We start from the raw sequence: 21,095 nt of genomic DNA, 5'->3' as shown, positions 1-21,095 counted from the left end.
AGGTGGTGGTGTATGACATTCTGCATGAGGTGGAGAAGATTCGGGTGCTTGAGAGAGACAAGCGGAGTCAGGGGGCTTGGTTGAAGGCGTGGAGGGGTTTCAAGCCTCCCTGACTGCCAGGAGTCTCTTTCCCGGGTGTGGCTGTCTGTCTCTTATCACCCTAGATTATTATTTTTTTGGATTAATTTTTGATAAATGGCTGCGTACATAGGTGATGGGTTGTGCCTCTTAGGCCCTCTCTGCTGCTTTATGTAAATAATTTTGGTAGTGGATTATGTATATATTGTATATATTCTGAACATGGATGTGTATTCCTTGGATTTCTGTTGAAGTTTTGTACTATGGTTTTGTTTTTTACTTTTGTATAAAATTGGTTGCTTGATTCTTTTAATAAAAGATCAATAGTGTCCCATCATTGGTGTCACTGGGAGGAATTACGCTCCACTGTTTGTGTCATTGGCAGGACTAGTGCCCCATCATTGGATCCATTGGGAGGAATTATGCCCCATTGTTGGTGTCAGTAGAAGGTATAGTGCCCCACTGTTGAATAGTGGGAGGAATTATGCCCCACATTTGGCATCAGTTGAGGGAATGGTGTCAGTAGGAGAAATAGTGCCTCATATCAGTGAAAGGAATGATGCCCCAAGGGACGGATAAAGGCGGGCAAAGGGCCGCATCTGGCCCACGGGCCACAGTTTGGAGACCAATGCCTTAAAGGATCAGTCGATGCAAAAGTGATATTTTTTTGTTATAGGTGAATGGAGCCACCATCTGACTTCTCGTGTCTTGGATCAGTGGTGGTCAATTTTTTGAGGTATCAACTGTGGCTGATGACATCACCAAGAGCCTGTACATAGTATTTAGTATACAGTATAATGCTACGGAGGAAGAGTGGGTCAAAGACTGTGGATGTGCTACAGGAGTGGTTGGAGGCTAAAAACCTACTGCAGGATAGAGACAGAGGCTGGGGACATATTACTTGAGACTGCTAGAGATCACCATCATTACAGCCCTTTTACAAATCGGTGCTGACTGCTGGTTTCTGTGGGCCACTCAACAAATACTAAATGGCAACGGGTTGGCCGCTATGATCTTGGACACTGAAGTGAAACCTCCCTGTCTTAATTCCGGATTCAGTTCTTCTGGACATTTTGGGTGTTCCCCCGCACATTCTGACCCTTCCTGTTACACTCTACATAAAATATATTAAAGAAAAATACCAAGCAGGGATGGTGGGAGCACCTTTTAATGGCAGCACCAGGTGTGCAAACCCAGGTACTCATTGCAAAGATCTCCCCAATCCTCAAGAGATACACTATATTGTCAAAAGTATTGGGACACCTGCCTTTACCCGCACATGAACTTTAATGGCATCCCAGTCTTAGTCCGTCGGGTTCAATATTGAGTTGGCCCACCCTTTGCAGCTATAACAGCTTCAACTCTTCTGGGAAGGCCGTCCACAAGGTTTAGGAGCGTGTCTATGGGAATGTTTTACCCTTCTTCCAGAAGCACATTTGTGAGGTCAGGCCCTGTTGTTGGACAAGAAGGCCTGGCTCGCAGTCTCCGCTCTAATTCATCCCAAGGGTGTTCTGTTGGGTTGAGGCAGGACACTGTGCAGGCCAGTCAAGTTACTCCACCCTAAACTCGCTCATTCATGTCTTTATGGACCTTGCTTTATGCACTGGTCCAAATCATTTGGTGGAGGGGGGATTGTGGTGTGGAGTTGTTTTTCAGGGGTTAGGCCTGGCCTCTTAGTTCCAGTGAAGGAAACTGTTGGGTGTCAGTATACCTTACCAAGACATTTTGGACAATTTCACTCACCCAACTTTGCGGGAACAGCTTGGGGATGGCCCATTCCTGTTCCAACATAACTGCACATCAGTGCACAAAGCAAGGTCCATAAAGACATAGATGAGCAAGTTTGGGGTAGAGGAGCATGACTGGCCTGGAGACTGCGAGTCAGGCCTTCTTGTCCACATCAGTGCCTGACCTCACAAATTTTCTTCTGGAAGAATGGTCAAACATTCCCATAGACACACCCCTAAACCTTGTGGACAGCCTTCCCAGAAGAGTTGAAGCTGTTATAGCTGCAAAGGATGGGCCAACTCAATATTGAACCCTATGGACTAAGACTGGGATGCCATTAAAGTGCATGTGCCCCAATACTTTTGACAATATAGTGTATAATGAACTGTCAGAGGATTTCACTCTCCAGCATCTACTACACTCTGAATATCAGCTTTGGGTAGACTGACCCCTAAACTAGGAAACTGCACTGGCATATAAAAACCCTGCACATACTATATTAATTTGGTATCAAGCAAACTTTGTAAACTCCTCATAAACATAATAGTTAAAATGCTGTGCAGAGTTTTATCTTGGCTAAAAAGTTTGTGGGGAAAAACAAGAGGGGTACATGGCCAAACATTTGTGGACACAAATTTTTGAGTTCTAGTGTTTCCATGGAAGCGCACTTCTAGTAGTAGTTAGTTACATTCAACCGGACATGTTCTGTAATGTTAAAGACATTTTGCAGCTCATCCAGGAATTCTGAATAAGTATTAATCCTTCAATTCACGTGGCCAAAGGTGTCAATTGTTGTTGAAACCCTAGATTAACACCTGTGCAGACTTCAAACATCGAGAAGTAGTTTGTGTAACTAGAATATCGTGGTTACACAACCTTCACACCTCTCATTCTGTTCTTGGACAATCAGCCTTGACACATTTCATGAAGATTAGATTAGGGTAACTTGTGCTACCTGTGTTGATATAAATGCTGGGGCATCTTCCCAACACTCATTAGAACTGAAGAAGCAACTTGGATAAAATAAGACACATCTTCAACATTACAGAAAAGTCAAGTTGAATGTCACTAACTACTACTAGATATACCATGACCTAGAACAGGGGTCTCCAAACTTTCTGAACAAAGGGCCAGTTTATTATTCTTCAGACTTTAGAGGGGCTGGACTGTGGCCAATGGGAGTAGAAAATGTCCTGGCATCGATAACAATGCCCCTTCATCGGTGTCTATGAGAAGAATAATACCCCATTATTGGTGTCGGTAGGAGGAATGTTGTCCTATCGTTGTTGTCAATGAAAGGAATAGTGTCCCATCATTGGTGTCAGTAGGAGGAATAGTGTCCCATCATTGGTGTCATTGGCAGGAATTGTGCCTCATGCATAGGTGTGCGTAGCCTATTGCATTAGGGTGTGCACCCCAAAGCTCAAACACATATGCATGTGTGTGCAGTAGGAGGATTAGTGTCCCATCGTTGGGGTCAATGAGAAATAGTGTCCCATCGTTGGTGTCAGTAGGAGGAATAGTGTCCCATTTTTGGTGTCAGTGGAAGGAACAGTGTCCCATCATTGGTGTCAGTGAGAGGAATAGTGACCAATTGTTGGTGTCAGCGGGAGGAATAATGTCCCATCGTTGGTGTTAATGAGGAATAGTGTCCCTTCGTTGGTGTCAGTGGGAGGAACAATGTCCCATCATTGGTGTCAGTGAGAGGAATAGTGTCCCATCATTGGTGTCATTGGCAGGAATTGTGCCTCATGCATAGGTGTGCGTAGCCTATTGCATTAGAGTGTGCACCCCAAAGCTCAAACACATATGCATGTGTGTGTATATATACGGAAGGTGTCAGGAGAGCAGTGGATGGTGTCATAAGGGCAGATATTGGTGGTGTCAGTAGGGCAGTTACGATATGATTTTAATTATTTTTTTGCAATTTTTTAGGAGAAAAAAAAAAAGATTTTTGTATTTATTTGGTGAAATATCAGGGGTCTAAACATTGGAAATATGCACCACACGGGGTGATTAGGGTGTGCCCAGGCACACCTGGCACACCCTGTGCGCACACCTATGGCCTCATGGTTAATGTCAGTGGGAGGAATAGTGCCCGAAGGGCCAGATAAATGTCACAGTTTGGAGACCACTGACCTAGATAAATGAGAACCTTAACAGACATTGAAGGGTGCTGTTAATACTATAGCACACAAAGACATAATAGACATTTGTACGCTTCCAACCAGTTTGGAGGAGGTCTTTTAATGTTCCAGTATGACAGTGCCTTTATGTGCAAAGTCAGCACCGTAAAGACATGGTTCAGTATGACTGTGCCCTTATGTGCAAAGTCAGCTCCACATGGTTCAATGTGAAGGAAATTGAGTGACATGACCTCAACCCTACTGAACACCTTTGGGCTGGATTGGAATGCCAACTGTGAGCCCAACATCATGATCAAACAAATGCTCCTTTGGCTGAAGGAGCCCAGTAACACTCCAAAATCTTGTGGAAAGACTTTCCTAAACAGCATAAACTGTAACAGCTGCAAAGGGGATGAAAGGCATGGGGGGGGGGGGGGGCAACTCCATATTAGTGGCCGTGGCTCTGGAATCGGATGTCCAGTAAGCTCATATAGATGTGATGGCCAGATGCCCACAAACATTTGCCTAAATAGTACGTTAAATTCTACTTTTAAAGATGGTTATTTCACTGCCCCACCTTATCCTATGGAAGTTGCCAAAAAGTAGAGCAGTGCTGTAAAAGGTAAGAAAAAAAATGTGAAAGTTGGGAAATTAACATACAACAAAGATTTTAGAATTCTACTTTCTCATTATTGTCCTTCCCTTTCCTATCCTGACATGGTATCTTAAAAGCTTTAATGGCAGATGCTGGTACATACAGTGTGTGCTATGTTGTTTTATGTGCTTTGTCGATTTGTGGCTGTCCAACCAGTGCTGATGGCGATGGATTATTTTCTGTTTGGCTTTTCCGTTATCTTTAACACTGACGCAAGTCTTAAATAGCAGCGCTGGCAAGAGCCAGACCGCCTGGAGGCCTTATCCTATGAAGTTTGCTCAAATCAATTATTGCATAATTTCATTTCCAAAAGCGGCATATCCATGGCATGTGCAGAGGCTGACTCCTAGCTGCACGTGCCCGTGTGTACGCGTAAGATGCCCTTACTGTGCATATGGATGAAGTTGAAGATTTCCGCAGGCATGGCATGGAAACCTGGTCGAGGCTTCACGTTGTCATAGTAGTGGTGGGTAATAAAGACCCCTGATGGGTTCATAGGGAAACCCCAAAATCCGTAGAGGTGGACCTCATCACACAGCTCCAGAGCAGCTGTTACCAGGATCAGTCCGCTGCTGATGCGTTTCGCACGCACACCTTGGATGAGCCAGAAACGGGAGACGTTGATGAGATACTGGGGATGGAAATAGTAGACGGACTGCTGGGACTCAAAGTCATCCAAGACGTACTTGACTCGGATGGACACATCCGTGTTGCGGGTGTTGTAGAAGGCAGGGAGGAGGATAGAGGCATTCTCAAAGCCCTGTAGCACGTCATAGAAAGGTTTTCGCCATTTCTCCAGCTTCTGGAACCTGAAATCCAAGGAACAGTCATCAGCATTCAGGCTATATTAGTCTTATAGGGACAATGATACTTTGCCAATTCATGACAATGATGGTGTCTGCTGATTGCTCACCCATTACAAGTTATACTCACCAATCCAAGCTCTTTTGCTGGGACTTTTGGGTATGGAGGAGCATGTGACCTCTCCCATGTGACCCTGGTCACGTCTGGGTGGCCAAATGCTACGCCTGGTGTGATCACAGTGGGAGAAAGCCGCCGGCAGTGCGCATGAGCACCCCCTACCCTGGAGAGCCGGATAACGTATATATATATATATATATATATATATATATATATATATATATATATATATATAATTAGGCGCAGAGGTGCCGCTCTGTAGCAGTAAGACTGCTTAGCACTTAACTTCTTAAATATAAAACTTAGCCTATCTCTTAAACTTAAAGGGATAAATACCCTTTACCCTTGCAGTGGGTCTTCCTCCCCCCTGCAATGGTAACTGTTCCTTTTGTTAATGGCATGATAAGTAAGGTGATATACTTACCTTATTCATCGCTCCCTCAGCAGCTGGCGCTCTCCTCTATTGTCTAATGCTCCTAAGTTGTGGGTGGCCCCTTGGCATTTTTCCATACAATGAAGGACTTTTTGGTCTTGCATTGTACAGGGTGGCGACAGAGGACTGAGACTGGTTGGGCAGCGAAGGGAAGAATTTTTAGGGGACTGGTCACACGAAGAAGAGGAAGCATGCTGGCAGCGTTGCCAACCTCCCACTGCATTTTATATCATACATTTTATACATTATACGTTTTATACATTTTTTACATATTTTTTTTGGATATGTATTATAGCAGAAAGTAACGTTACTTTCAAACTGGGGCGGGCGTCGGCGGTAAAACGGCGCTATTTTTAGCGCCGCTTTACTGTTGTTTTAGCAGCGCTATTCAGCCGCTAGCGGGGTGGTTTTAACCGCGCTAGCGGACGAAAAAGAGTTAAATCCGCCCTCAAAGCGCCGCTGCAGTAGAGGAGTGCGGAGTGTATGGTGGTGGGTAGTATGTACAGAAGAGAAGTGCGTAGCGCATAGCGGTGGGTAGTATGTGCAAGAGAGGAGTGCGGAGCTTATGGCGGTGGGTAGTATGTGCAGGAGAAGAGTGCGGAGTGTATGGTGGTGGGTAGTATGTACAGAAGAGGAATGCGGAGTGTAGGGTGGTGGGTAGTATGTGCAGGAGAGGAGTGCGGAGTGTAGGTTGGTGGGTAGTATGTGCAGGAGAGGAATGCGGAGTGTAGGGTGGTGGGTAGTATGTGCAGGAGAGGAATGCGGAGTGTAGGTTGGTGGGTAGTATGTGCAGGAGAGGAATGCGGAGTGTATGGTGGTGGGTAGTATGTACAGAAGAGGAGTGCGGAGTGTAGGTTGGTGGGTAGTATGTGCAGGAGAGGAGTGCAGAGAGTATGGAGGTGGGTAGTATGTACAGGAGAGGAGTGCAGAGTGTATGGTGGTGGGTAGTATGTACAGAAGAGGAGTGCGGAGTGTATGGTGGTGGGAAGTATGTACAGAAGAGGAGTGCGGAGTGTATGGAGGTGGGTAGTATGTGCAGGAGAGGAGTGCAGATTGTATGGAGGTGGGTAGTATGTGCAGGATGGTGTCAGTAGGGCAGTGGACCGTGTCAGTAGTTCTTTATTTTTATTATTATTTTTTTTTACAATTTAATTTTTTTTTTTAATGCTTTTTGGGGGCCAGTGGGTGGTGTCAGTAGGGCAATCAGTGCGACAGGAGAGAAAGTTGCAAGCATCAATCTCCCTGTATAGCTTTTCAGCTGACAGACGCTTCTCCCCCTCTCCCTCCCGCAGCTGTCAGCTGAAAAGCTATAGGAGATCGCCGCTTGCAACTATCCCCCCTGCCGCACCGATCACCCTGACTGTCAACCAGGGGATTATCCATGGGTGCAGTGTGGGTCACAGTGGACTCCCCTCGGGATCCGTGTGCAGTGAACACACTGCACCCATGGATGATACGCCACTGCCTTAGTTACAAGCTTTATTTTCCACTTATGGACCGTATGAAGTAAACTACCTTCCAGGCTCCTTTGCCTTTTCAGGTTTCAGATGCACAGCGGTTAGCACTACCGTAGTATTGGTATTGGAATTGAATTTGTATGTTCTCCCTTTCCTTACATGGGTTTCCTCCTAAACTCCAAAGAAATGCTGGTAGATTAATTGGCCCCATTCCAACTTGACCCTATTATGTGTGCGGTGCACATGTGGGACAGGGACCTTAGATCGTAAGCTCCTTGAAGCCACAGATTGATGTGATTGCACAATACGTAAAACGGGCGGCACTATATAAATACTCATAATAAAGAAATGCATGAGAATTTCTGACCTCTCTGTTATAATGCTCGGGTTGATTGTCACCACATCTGTCTTCATACCGACATCTGCCACATATTTTTCAGAGATGGGAGGTAAATTGCACCTTAAATCACAAACAATAACACACTGTTAAAGGGAGATTACAGAAGGTTCTGCCAATTTCAAGTGTGGGAGGCATGTAGGAAAGAGTTAATACTGTCAGTGGGAGAAACACAGCCCGTGGTTGGCGTCATTGGAAAGAATAGAGCTCCACTGTTAGTGTCATAGGGAGGATTAGTGCTCCATAGTAGTGTCAGTGGGCAATATAGTGTCCCATTGTTGGTGTCAGTGGGATAAATAGTGCATAAAAAATTAGTGAGTAAAATAGTGCCCCATCGTTGGTGTCATTGGGAAGAATAGTTCCCCATATTTGGTCTTGAGTGAAAGGAATGGTGCCTTATTCTAGGTATCAGTGGGATGAATAGTACCCCATCATTTTCATCAGTGGGAGGAATAGTGCCCCATCATTTTCATCAGTGGGAGGACAAGTGCCCCAATGTTGGTGTCAGTGGGAGCAATAGTTCCCTATTGTTGGTGACAGTGTGAGAAATTGTACCCCATTGCTGAGGTGTCAGTGGAATAAATAGTGATCCATTGTTGGTAACAGTGGAGAATAGTGCCCTATCATTTGTTTCAATAGCAGGCATAGTACTCTTTGGTGTAAGTAAGATTCGGCAAGGTTTCATACCTCATACTGCTCCTCTGTTTCATGGCAGGAGGTATGCAGGTACAGTTGAGCAGCAGGTCACTCCACAAAACAGTGCCCCCTACAGGACATTACTGGGATGTAGAATGCTCGATTCTCCAGGACCCAGCCTCTGTGGTTGCTCTTCATACAGCAGCTCCAACATGCAAGGAAGAGGCTCTACATTTAGCGGGCCCTAGTTTGAACGCTGTTGCTACTAATCAGATTCCATTGAAAAAACAATCCCCTATTCCCCTCCTGCAACCCCCCCCCCCTCCCTTTTTTTTTTCAATATGATCCAGGGATGGAGGCATACGAACTCGTAGTAGTCGATGTCTCATATAAAGTCCCAATACATTTTTTTATAATCAGATTCCATGTTATTGAAGTAAGATATAAAAAGATATAAAAGACCATGAATATAATTCTTGAGGCTTTGGATGTACACACTCAACACTGAGGGCCAGGCAAAGATGGGGACAATTTGAATATAAAATTACCTGAAGACAAAATCTGCACTGTCTATTTCTTTTCCACATTTGCTTTTTTTCAGTATCCCTCCATTGCCCACCACGGCACACTTCTTAAACTGGGAGCGAGAATAAGGCATATCCTATGTGAAATAAGACATGACAAGCATCATGATAGACCCAACGGCACATGAACCTGGAAGTTCTTCCTTAATAGGTCAATGAAAACGTCACAGAGAGTATATATTACCGTGTGCAGTCTGACACTGCAGACATTCTAAGATACCTTGGGGAATATATTGAAGATTTCAGGGCTGATCTGGAATATACCACTGGTGTCAACTTCATATCGGAGTTTTGTCCCAAGTGGCGTGTTCTTCTGGGTGGTGAAAAGGAAAGAAGGTGCATTGCAACATCTGGAGAGGGCATTTCTGGAGCAAAACACAAGAGCAGCACATGTTACATCTCTATAGTAAAATGCTTAATGTCTTAGGAAAACAGTCTAATAAATGTATACTTTCATCCTGTGTGCAGTGACAAGATGGCACTTGCATTGGGTTTTGGAGAAAAAAAGCCTGCGTTGCTCATTGCCCGGGAGTATCAGTCCAGCCCAGGCATGCCACAGTAACTCACTTTGGGGTAACCCACTGTGTTTTTAGTATAGCATCATGGTCTCTGCACTTTCAGGAGATTTTTTTTCTCCACACCTGTTTCCTGGCATGGACCTTTTGGCTGAGACCGGAGAAAGTTTTAGGCCGGGTTCACACATGTGCAGTGCGAATTTCAGGTCTGTTTTCACTGTGAATTTCCAAAGTAGCTGTTCAGTGGTTCAGCTGAGATTTAGATACAGTTCTGATGCGAATTTTAGGAGCGGGCAGCCGCCGGCGCCCTTAAAAATAGCTGGATGTTAAGTCAGCTATGACAACGTCCATACAACATGACAACGTCCATGACAACAATAACTCATCAGCGGGTTTCCGGCTGAAAGCTGAATGTAAACCAAAGAATTGGCAGCAACAAAATTTGAGAAAAAAACAGCGTGGAGGTCATCCCCAATCCATACCAGGCCCTTTAGTCTGGCATTGATTTTATGGGGAACCCCACGTCAAAATTTAAAGAAAAAACGGCATGGGGTACCCCCCAAAATCCATGCCAGACCCTTATCTGAGCATGCAGCCTAGCAGGTCAGGAAAAAGGGCGACAAGCAAGTGCCCCCCCCGAACCATATTAGCTCACATGCCCTCAATATAGGGAGGATGCTTTGCGGTAAGGGGTCTCCCCCCCAAAAGCACCTTGTCCCCATGTTTATGGGGACAAGGTGCTTGTCCCCACCCCCACAACCAACCCTGGCCAGTGGTTGTGGGGGTCTGCAGGCATGGGGCTTATAAGAATTTGGAGGCCCTCAGATCCCGCACCCCCCCCCCATGTGAATGAGTATGGGATACATCGTTCTAGATCAACAAGTATTCTCTGTACTTGCTCAAAATATCCATAGCCTGCAAAAATGAAAGCAAATGCATCCACCACACCTAGGGACTGATAAGCTGTAATATATTACATTACTGTTCTTGAGTTCAACTCCTAGGCCCTGACGATATGCAAATATGCGGCCTCTCGGCGGGTGGGCCTTAGCGCCAAGAGGCTGCATATTTGTGTACCATATTGCAGACACAAATGCGCCAAGAACGAACGCCCTGCGTGCTCCCGGCACAGTTACCGGAAAGCGCCCAATCGCTCCTTGAGGGTAGGGACTGATGTGAATGTACAATGTATATGTAAAGCACTGCATAAACAGACAGCGCTATATAAGTGCCTTAAATAATAATAATAATAGTAAAAAGTACAACTATAAGTAGAGTGTTTAGACTCAAAGTCAGGGTTTTCTTTTCAAATTCTGCATTTTTTCCATTTTGGTGGAAGTCTAAATGCAAGACTAAAAAAAAATAAAAAAATTTGAAGACATAACATTAACCCCTTTCTGTCTATAATCTGTATATTACCATTCTCTGCCCAAATGCCCCATGCCGAGGACATGTTATTTTACTTCCTCTTCTCTTCCCTGACACTTTGCACAGCTGTTGACTCTAAATCTTGGCTACCAGCCGGGGACCCCGCTGACATTCAGGAATCAGTCAGAGAGGTTCCTGTTCAGTGATCCCTGTGATAACCGTCAGGTCTGTAGGCTCCACTAACAAAAATAAAAGCCTTGAGCCCACAGATGACCATGGCAGTGCTCATACACTGTGCCATCTTTTTAAAAATGCAACAGCCAGATACAGTTGCACTATTAAAAAAAAAAATTACATTTTTGGAAATCTGTTAGCCTATAAGAAAAAAAAAAAAGGTTTTTTTTGGAAAACAAAAAACAAAAAACAGTTTACCAAATAAAAACTATATATACCCTTAAAACTTATGTATAAAAGTAATTTAGGTATGTAAATTAATTATTGTTGAGTTACAGAGGCATGAAAAATTTTGGCCTGAGCATCTAGTCACCAATGACCTCTGGGCACAAATTAGTTAATAAAAGAACAAGTCACCTTTTTGTCACCAGGAATTAGTGCAATAAAATTATTTTCACAGCTTGGCAGTCACAAAAGTTCTGTATCATGCAGTGCATGGTTGCATGAGTGAGTGACCCTTACCCAATAAACAGAGGTTTCATGTAGATATTCCATGTTTGTTTTTGGATCTTTTTTTTTTTTAATTAAATTTTTATTAAATTTTTAAATTTGAACATTAAGATGTTCTTCAAGGTCACAGAGGTGAGGTGATGAGATGCCCACAAACTTTTTGGCCATACGTCGCCTTGAACAGGGAGGCCCACACTGAAGCTTTCCGATGCCGATTCTGGTACACATGTGGCACTTTTGTCCTTCCCTTTTCTTTACAGACAAGTCAATGGCCAGACTCCACTCACACAGAAATACCACATGCCCCTGATGGCTGGAGCATACCGGACTTACTTGAAAGTGTTGGCTTCGGTCACATTTATCTCCCACTTGCAGATCTGAAGGCTTTTCCATCTTTCAAACAGTTCCGTCTCTTTCACCCTGCAGTAAAGAGAATTTCCACACGTGAGAATATTAATAAGATTCTTACTTACCATGCAATCTGACAAAAGTGTGGCAAGCCTCCAAAGGAAGCTGTTACTTTCTAACATCTGAAGCTTTACTGTTAGGCCTTGTTCACACGGGGAGTACATAACCGTATGCCCGTGGATGGTTGTGTTTACCCACACCTATCTAGGATGCATTTGGAGTCACCTGCACGTGGCATAGATGCATAGCTCCCAACTGTCCCTAATTTGGAACAAAGTCCCTCCGTTTCTCTTTCCTCCTCATTTGTCCATCGTTTTGGTCTGATCTATATATTTGTACAGTGGAAAGTATGTTACAGCCTTATTCCATAATGGATTTAATTCATTATTTTCTTCAAAATTCTACAAACAATACCCCATAATGACAACGTGAAAGAAGTTTGTTTGAAATCTATTTATTTATTAAAAAATCTATTGAAATTTATTAAAAATAAAAAATGAAAAAATCCCATGTACATAAGAATTCATAGCCTTTGCTAAATACTTTGTCGAAGCGCCTTTGGCACCAATTACAGCCTCAAGTCTTTTTGAGTATGATGCTACAAGCTTGGCACACCTATTTTTGGGCAGTTTCTCCCATTCTTCTTTGCAGGACCTCTCAAGCTCCATCAGGTTGGATGGGGAGCGTTGGTGCACAGCCATTTTCAGATCTCTCCAGGGATGTTCAATTGGGTTCACGTCTGGGCTCTGGCTGAGCCACTCAAGAACATTCACAGAGTTGTCCCGTAGCCACTCCTTTGTTATCTTGGCTGTGTACTTAGGGTCGTTGTCCTGTTGGAAGATGAGCCTTCGCCCCAGCCTGAGGTCCAGAGTGCTCTGGAGCAGGTTTTCATCAGGGATGCCTCAGTACATTGCTGCATTCATCTTTCACTCAATCCTGCCTAGTCTCCCAGTTCCTGCCACTAAATAAATCCCCACAGCATGATGCTGCCACCACCATGCTTCACTGTAGGGCTTGTATTGACCAGGTGATGAGGGGGGCCTGGTTTCCTCCAGATATGACGCTTGCCAAAGAGTTCAATCTTTGTTTCATCAGACCCGAGAATTTTGTTTCTCATGGTCTGAGAATCCAGGTGCCTTTTGTCAAACTCCAGACGGGCTTTAAGGTGCCTTTTAGTGGAGTGGAGGAGGAGTGGCTTCCGTCTGGCCACTATACAATACAAGCCTGATTGGTGGAGTGTTGCAGAAATGGTTGTTCTTCTGGAAGGTTCTCCTCTCTCCACAGAGAAATGCTGGAGCTCTGTCAGAGTGACCATGGGGTGCTTGGTCTCCTCCCTGACTAAGGCTCTTCTCCCAGATCGCTCAGTTTGGCAGGGCGGCCCGCTCTAGGAAGTGTCCTGGCAGTTCCAAACTTCTTCCATTTACAGATGATGGAGGCCACTGTGCTTCCTGGGACCTTCAATGCTGCAGACATTTTTCTGTACCCTTTCCCAGATCTGTGCCTCAATACAATCCTGTTTCGGAGGTCTACAGGCAATTCCTTGGACTTCATGGCTTGGTTTGTGCTCTGACATGCACTGTTAACTGTGGGACCCTATATAGACAGGTGTGTGCCTTTCCAAATCATGTCCAATCAACTGAATTTACCACAGGTGGACTCAAATCAAGTTGTAGAAACATCCCAAGGATGATCAGTGGAAGCAGGATGCACCTGAGCTCAATTTTGAGTGTCATGACAAAGGCTGTGACTACTTATGTACATGGGTTTTTTTTTAATTTTAATAGATGTGCAAAGTTTTCCAACAAACTTTTTTCACGCTGTCATTATGGGGTATTGTTTGTAGAATTTTGAGAAAAATAATTAATTTAACCCATTTTGGAATAAGGCTGTAACATACCAAAATTTGGAAAAAGTGAAGCGCTGTGAATACTTTGCAGATGCCCTGTAAATAAAATGCACTTTCATATCTTTCAAAAAGTGTCTCCCAGTGTAAAACCTTTCATCCAGTTTCTAAATTGCTGCATTTGTACATTTCAAAAGCCAGTATACAGGGATAGTAGTGGTAAAAAAAAAGCACTTGTGAGTTTAACGAATCATTTTTTTTTGTATAATTCTCTTTTAAGGGCTGGTGGTAGGTGGTGTGTCCTATGCCTACATACTTTTGCTAATAGATGTCCCTCATTACCATCTCAGAAAGTTGGGAGGTATGAAGATGTCACATTGTAAGCAGTGGCTGCGTCCATACAGCCGCTGCGTCCCGATTGACAGCAATAGGACTGCCTGCATGGGGATGGAGAACACCTGTGCATCCTGTGCGGGTAAACATTGTCCTCCACAGGCATATGCCCTCTGTGAACAATGCCCTATGTATAACGTACAAAAAAAAAAAACAAATTTCAGCTTTTCGGTGCTCTCACATTTTGAATGTCATGCAACACTGTACCCATATGAAATTTTTGTCCTTTTTTTCACGCAAATAGAGCTTTCTTTTGGTGGTATTTAATCACCGCTGGGTTTTTTATTTTTTGCGCTATAAAAGAAAAAAGACTGAAAATTATTTTTAAAAATGCATTTTTCTTGGTTTCTGTTATAAAATTTAGCAAATTTGTCATTTTTCTACATAAATTTTGGCTAAAATTTATACTGCTACATATCTTTGGTAAAAATAACCCAAATCGGTGCATATTATTTGGTCTTTGTGAAAGTTATATGGTCTACAAGCTATGGTGCCAATCTCTGAAAATTGATCACACCTGAAGTACTGACGGCCTATCTCATTTCTTGAGACCCTAACAAGCCAGGAAAGTACAAATACCCCTCAAATGACCCCTTTTTGGAAAGTAGACATTCAAAAGGTATTTAGTAAGAGGCATGGTGAGTTTTTCGAAGTTGTACTTTTTTCCCACAATTCTTTGCAAAATCAAGATTTTTTTTTTCACTAAATTGTCATGTTAGCAGGTTATTTCTTACACACAGCATATGCATACCACAATTTACACTCAAAAACGCATTCTGTTACTCCTCCTGAGTATGGCGATATCACATGTGTGAGACTTTTACACAGCATGGCCACATACAGAGGCCCAATATGCAGGAAGCACCTTCAGGCGTTCTAGGAGCATAAATTATACATATTTCTTATTTCTTGACTACCTCTTGCGCTTTTGAAGGCCCTGGAGCACCAGGACAATAAAAACGCCCCAAAAATGACCCCATTTTGGAAAGAAAACACATGTCATTTTTTTTTCTACATGTTTTTGGGAAACGTGGAAAGAAAATGAAAACTCTTTTTTTTTTTTTTTTTTTTTTTTTTTACACAAAGTTGTCCATTTATACAATAATTCTAACACATAGCATGTACATACCAAAAATTACACCCCAGAATAGATTCTCCTACTCCTCCTGAGTACAGCTATACCACATGTGGGTGACTTTTCCACAGCCTGGCCACATACAGAGGCCCAACATGCAGGGAGCACCTTCAGGTGTTCTAGGGGCATACATTTCAAATCTAATTTGACTACCTATTACACTTTTGTGAGGCAGTGTAGTGGCATGGATGAGAACTGATGTGGCATGGATGAATGGGGATGGTTGAGCCATAAATGTGGATGGCTGAGCATGGATGGGATGACTGAGCATGAATGAGTATGGCTGAGTATGGATGGGATGGCTGGGTACAGCTGGGTATGGCTGAGTATGGCTCGGTACTGGATGGATGAGTATTGCTGAGTATGGATGGCTGAGCATGGATGGATGGATGAGTATGACAGAGGGATGGCTGAGCATGGATGGCTGAGCATGGATGGATGGTTGAGTATGACAGAGGGATGGCTGAGCATGGATGGATGAGTATGACAGAGGGATGGCTGAGCATGGATGGATGGATGAGGCTGCAATGGGCACAGAGCAGCGCTGTGGGCACTACACATCCAGCCCATGGCACTGCTGCACCCGATCTCTCCCCTCTCCACTCACACTGTACTGATCGGTACAGAGAGGGGAGAGAGGAACATGATGCCAGTTTGTTTACAAGTGATCGCTCCATCATTTGATCTGTACCTTTAGGGGGGAATATGGCTGTTTATGCATTACTATACTGCATATGACCCACTATTGAGAAATTCAGATAGTTTAGGCTTAAGAGAGGATGCGCATTTTTAACCCATGAGTCCAAGAATCCAAGGAGTCATTGGTTGAGCCCAATAGCATAGATTTGGAAGGCCCCCCCCCTAAGAAGTGGGGGCTATCCAGCTTGAGAAATCCTAATGTACAAAAGTCAAGCGCAGCAGTCATTTCAAGAGTACCAAGTCCTTTAATAAAAACACGAGTAAGAACAGCCGGGCGCGGTGCTCCCGCTAGGCGAACTAGGCAGCCGCCTTGGGCGCACTGTTGCCTAGGGGGCGCAGCCAAGTCCGCTGACTTCCCCACTAGCCTGGCTGGGGAACACGAGGGGCTGAAGAATGCACCGCTACACAGGGCTGAGGTGCTGACTGACTCTCCAAAGAAAGCAGCAGCCGTAGAGGACATCCATCATGGCTGCTGCGGAAGAGGTCAGCACGGCAGCTCAGCCTGTGAGGAGGGCGACAGCTGAGGAGACGGGCACAGCTGTGGAGGGGAGGAGGACAGTGGGGAGGGGACACTGGGGAGGCGGACACAAGGATAGCTGGAGAGTTGGAGGAGGAGGGCATGAGGACAGCTGGGGAGGCTGAGGAGGTGGGCACCATGTCTCAGGTCTCCGGACAAAGGAGAAATTCTGCTGCCCTTGTGAGTCCGCTACAACCCTGTTGTAGTCACCTAGGCAAGATAACCAGCACCCCCCCCCCCCCAGGGCGCCTGGGGCATGAAATAGTCAAGTACCAGCCCTGAGAACAGCAAATCAAAAGGTTTCCAATGCATTTTGGAGGCCAATGTATCTAGCTGGACTCAAAAGTTCCTAACTAGAAGTAGGCAGAGCTCTCATGAGAAAACATGGGCACCACAGTGTTTAGATGGTTAGCACTTCCACCTAGCGGCACTATGGTTGTCCAATTGAAATCCCAACCACAGCACTACCTGCCTGGAGTTTCCATGTTCTCCCTGTGCCTGTGTGGGTTTCCTCCGGGTACTCCGGTTTCCTCCCACACTCCAAAGACATGCTGGTAGGTTAATTGGATCCTGTCTAAATTGTGTATGTACTGTATAAATATGAGTTAGGGGTCTTAGATTGTAAGCTCCTTAAGGGCAGGGACTGATGTGAATGTGCTATATATATATATATATATATATATATATATATATATATATATATTATATAAAAATGTAATGTACTGCATAAATTGTAGGCGCTATGTAAATACCTGTAATAAATCTCATTCGGCTGTAATTACTGGAACAATAATTTGCAAATACAGGCACAGTCAATGGTGAATGCAGGCACTACCACTTGCAAATCATTTTTCCAACCAGGTGTACTGTAAAACCTCTTTGCAAGAACTTTGTATTGAGTCCAATTAGAGTCCAATTACTTTTCATACGAAATCTTCCAATGGAGGACACTAATTCTGGTGACCTAGGGGCCCCAAAAGGAATTCCCTTATTTTGCAGGGATTTCCTCTCACTTCCTGTTTGGCTAAGGGACAGGAAGTGAGGGGAAATCTCCGCAATAATACACAGATCGCGAAAAAAAAAACACATTTGACAGAGGTTATAACCCTCTCTTACTCAACTTATCCAAAATGAAAGAAAAAAATTTTCCCTATAGTTCAACTTTAACTACTTGCCGACCAGCTGCCGTAATTATACTGCGGCAGGTTGGCACAGCTGCGTGAATCGCCGTAGGTGTACGTCGGCCGCTTTAAGAGCGATAGGGGGCGTGCACCCGCGGCGCCACGCTGGAGCCGATGCGCGTAGCTGGCAGCTGTGATCGCTCCACAGAGAGCTAGAACGGGGATATGTCAATGTAAACAAGCAGATCCCCATTCTGACAGGGAAAGAGAGCGAGACCTGCTGTTCGTAGTGATCAGGAACAGCGATCTCTCTCTTCCTCTAGTCAGTACACTCCCCCCCACAGTTAGAAACACCTCCCTAGGGAACACTTAACCCCTTTATCACCCCTAGTGTTAACCCCTTCCCTGCCAGTGACATTTATACAGTAATCAGTGGCTATTTTTAGCTCTGATCGCTGTATAAATGTCAATGGTCCCAAAAAAGTGTCAAAAGTGTCCGATCTGTCCGCCGCAAAATCGCAGATCGCCGCCATTACTAGTAAAAAATAAATAAATAATAAAAATGCCCTAAATCTATTCACTATTTTGTAGATGCTATAACTTTTGCGCAAACCAATCAATATACGCTTATTGCGATTTTTTTTTGTTTTTTTTTACCAAAAATATGTAGAAGAATACATATCGGCCTAAACCGATGAAGAAATGTATTCTGCCCACTAGATGATGCTTTTGCCTTTCTATGCACACACACACACAGGAGCAGTGGGGGAAATCACATGCGATTCTGACAGGAATCGAACCGCATCCCTGTTTAAATCGCATGTGTGTACATTCATTTTGTATCGATGCAAATCGGTATCGGGAGCATTTGGGCAAGTACCGATACTTGCGCAAATGCTTGGTATCGCCGCCGGTATCGTTGCATTTTCTAGATTATACCATTGAAAGCTCCAAGGTTTAACAGAAGCCAGTGGTTGACTCATCCAAACATGGTATGTAAATATCACTTTTGCATGGGTTGTCCCTTTAAGAAGCCTTTAGGGGTGTTTTTTTTTTTTGTTTTTTTTTTTGTTTTTTTTTTATGGTCCTGCATAATACTTCTATGAGCAGTCTCGAAAAGCAGGATGTTAAAAATAAGGGCAATTTTTTATTTAATTATACATTGTTGAGCTTTCAAAAGGAACAAAGATGAGTCAGCACCGCTATTAAGTGCCTTAAGTGGCAGCCAAACTGCGATAATCTTGGCACAGCTGTTTTTCTAAATGCTCCAGCCATACTATGTGGTAAGACGAACATAAGAATAATGGAGCGACGTTTTCCTCCAACGTTCTGGGGCTTTTGCTTCTCGGATGAAAGAATAATGGATAATTGTATACAGGGTGAGCAGGGCAATCGGAAGAAAATCTGTTTTGTACATATTTTTTAATGTGCTAGCAACTTTTGTTGCTAGCACATATATTCTTCAATTCCTTTTTAATAAATATGAAATTATGACACTTTACTTCCATGCCATAGCTTGAAATTAAATTGGGGGGTTGTTATATTTTAAAGCGTAACTCCACTTTTGAAAAGAAATTTTTTTTTTAATAACATTCAACATTCATCATACAATATGACTTGTGTCGCAATTGTATACGCTATATTATTATTTTTTATTTGCAATTTTTTTTCCCATGAAAGTGCAGTTACCCTTTAAAGCAGTCCTCTTTTCCATTAGACCTCTACCTCCTCCTTCATGTAAAATGGAGTGTTAGTCATTTACATAGACGTACTTAGGCTTACATCCATGCAAAGAGCCGTGTACACCCGCATAGGATGCACAGGTGTTCTGTGCATCCATGTGTAGGCAGTCCCATTCATGTCTGCAGCGGTACCCCCGTAGGGGCTGCTGAGTGATTTGGCCCACCTGTCACCCTTCCTGGTCCGGCATTCACTTCCAGACTCTAAGACAATGAAAAGTCCATCAGCTTTGTTTTTTTTTTTGTATTTTATTGAGGGATTAGAACTTGGATGGGGCTAAGGAATTTATGGGATGCCCAGAAAAAATTCTTACATGGTTTGATACTCTTCTCTTGCACAACACTTGCTGCAGACTATCTCTCCTTCTCCCTCTAGCACATGGTTATGCCTGACCCTGATTTCAGCCGGGCCTTAGCAACAGTATCTTATTACAGGCAGGGACGGCGGGCCCCTATGGTGTAGCAAAGAAAGTTCAAATGCCAGCTGCCCTCTTTGTTGGACTACTGCTCCCAGTCAGTCCTCTTCAGACCTTGACAGCCCTCCTGGCTGCAACTGCCTGTCTCCACTGCCCATGACACCACAGTCTCTCCCACTGGCTCCACATTCATTTTTAGACTGAACACTCCCAGTCCACTTCGGCATGCCTCCCAGCTCTCCTGACTGTGCCTGCCACTCACCGACACCTAGGGTTGCCACCTGTCTGGGATTCACCCGGACAGTACGGGTTTTGAATCATGTGTCCAGGTTTTAGTCTGCCTGAAACCCAGACACATTATTCAGACAGGAATGTGGCATGGAACAGTGTCTGACAGGAGGACGAGGTGGCACTATGCACACCGCATACCTATTCTCTTTGGAGTGCCCAAAGATAGGTATCCTAGGTCTGTGATCCTATAGTGCATACTAAAATAAAATAAATTTTGCTGTGCGCCGCTAAAGTGTTCAGGTTTGGAATGAATAAAAAGTGGCAACACTACCAACACCTGGTGGATCGCTCCTGGAGACTTGCCTGGCAGTATTCCCTGCTGTCCTCTCCTGCTCCTGTTCAGGTCACCCCTTGGGTTGTGTGGGGTTCCTGTTCAGCTCCGAGCCCCTTAGCCCAAGGTCACCCTTCGCCCCAGAGTATGGGCCTTCCTCAAAGGTCCTGACAGCCTAATACTCCATCTCCAGTTCTTCCAACAACTCCCCCCAGCTTGGCTGACTCTAGGTATTTAAGAAGGCCTGCCCTCTGCCAATCCAGGTTGGGGATTGGTCAGGGCTACTTAGAACACAAGTAGCTGTGAGTCACCAGCCTACTCCAAGCCACTCCCAGCACCACAGATCAAAACAAACAGGCCTAGCTTTCAGCTAGGCCTGCCTAAATTTACCTGTTCTACAAAAAAAAAGTCTCACTCTAGTACCTACACTAGGTAGAGGGTGCTACATGTCTATTGGGATGCAATGGCTGCAGGGACACAACCACAGGTTCCAATTTGACAACCGTGCAGGTATGTGTTCAGACATCCCAACCTGCAAAAACTAATTTCAGGGAGGTGGCGCTTCGCGCCCTCAACCCACCCGCGGCAAAATATATATATATATATATATATATATATATATATATATATATATATATATATATATATATATATATATATATATACATTTTTTTTACTTC

The 21,095-nt window shown here is 44.2% G+C and overlaps 1 protein-coding gene across 3 annotated transcripts in view; it reads right to left on the bottom strand.

The window, feature by feature from the left end:
* Window positions 1-3,871: 3,871 nt before the first annotated feature.
* The window catches only part of ST8SIA5 (ST8 alpha-N-acetyl-neuraminide alpha-2,8-sialyltransferase 5), a 143,554-nt gene continuing 126,330 nt past the window's right edge, over window positions 3,872-21,095 (bottom strand). For all 3 annotated transcript variants that reach the window (XM_073618986.1, XM_073618997.1, XM_073619007.1), the window contains 5 exons: window positions 11,916-12,002; window positions 9,236-9,380; window positions 8,980-9,092; window positions 7,766-7,858; window positions 3,872-5,396 (listed from right to left, as the gene is read on the bottom strand). In XM_073618986.1, the coding sequence (XP_073475087.1) occupies window positions 4,934-5,396; window positions 7,766-7,858; window positions 8,980-9,092; window positions 9,236-9,380; window positions 11,916-12,002 (901 nt within the window). In that variant the 3' untranslated portion in view covers window positions 3,872-4,933. The remainder of the gene's footprint in view (window positions 5,397-7,765; window positions 7,859-8,979; window positions 9,093-9,235; window positions 9,381-11,915; window positions 12,003-21,095) is intronic.

This window comes from Aquarana catesbeiana, linkage group LG01 (genome assembly GCF_042186555.1).
Source record: "Aquarana catesbeiana isolate 2022-GZ linkage group LG01, ASM4218655v1, whole genome shotgun sequence".
NCBI classification, from domain to species: Eukaryota; Metazoa; Chordata; class Amphibia; order Anura; family Ranidae; genus Aquarana; species Aquarana catesbeiana.
Note: the sequence above shows the minus strand (reverse complement) of the source record. Positions and strands in the feature narration are given on the sequence as shown.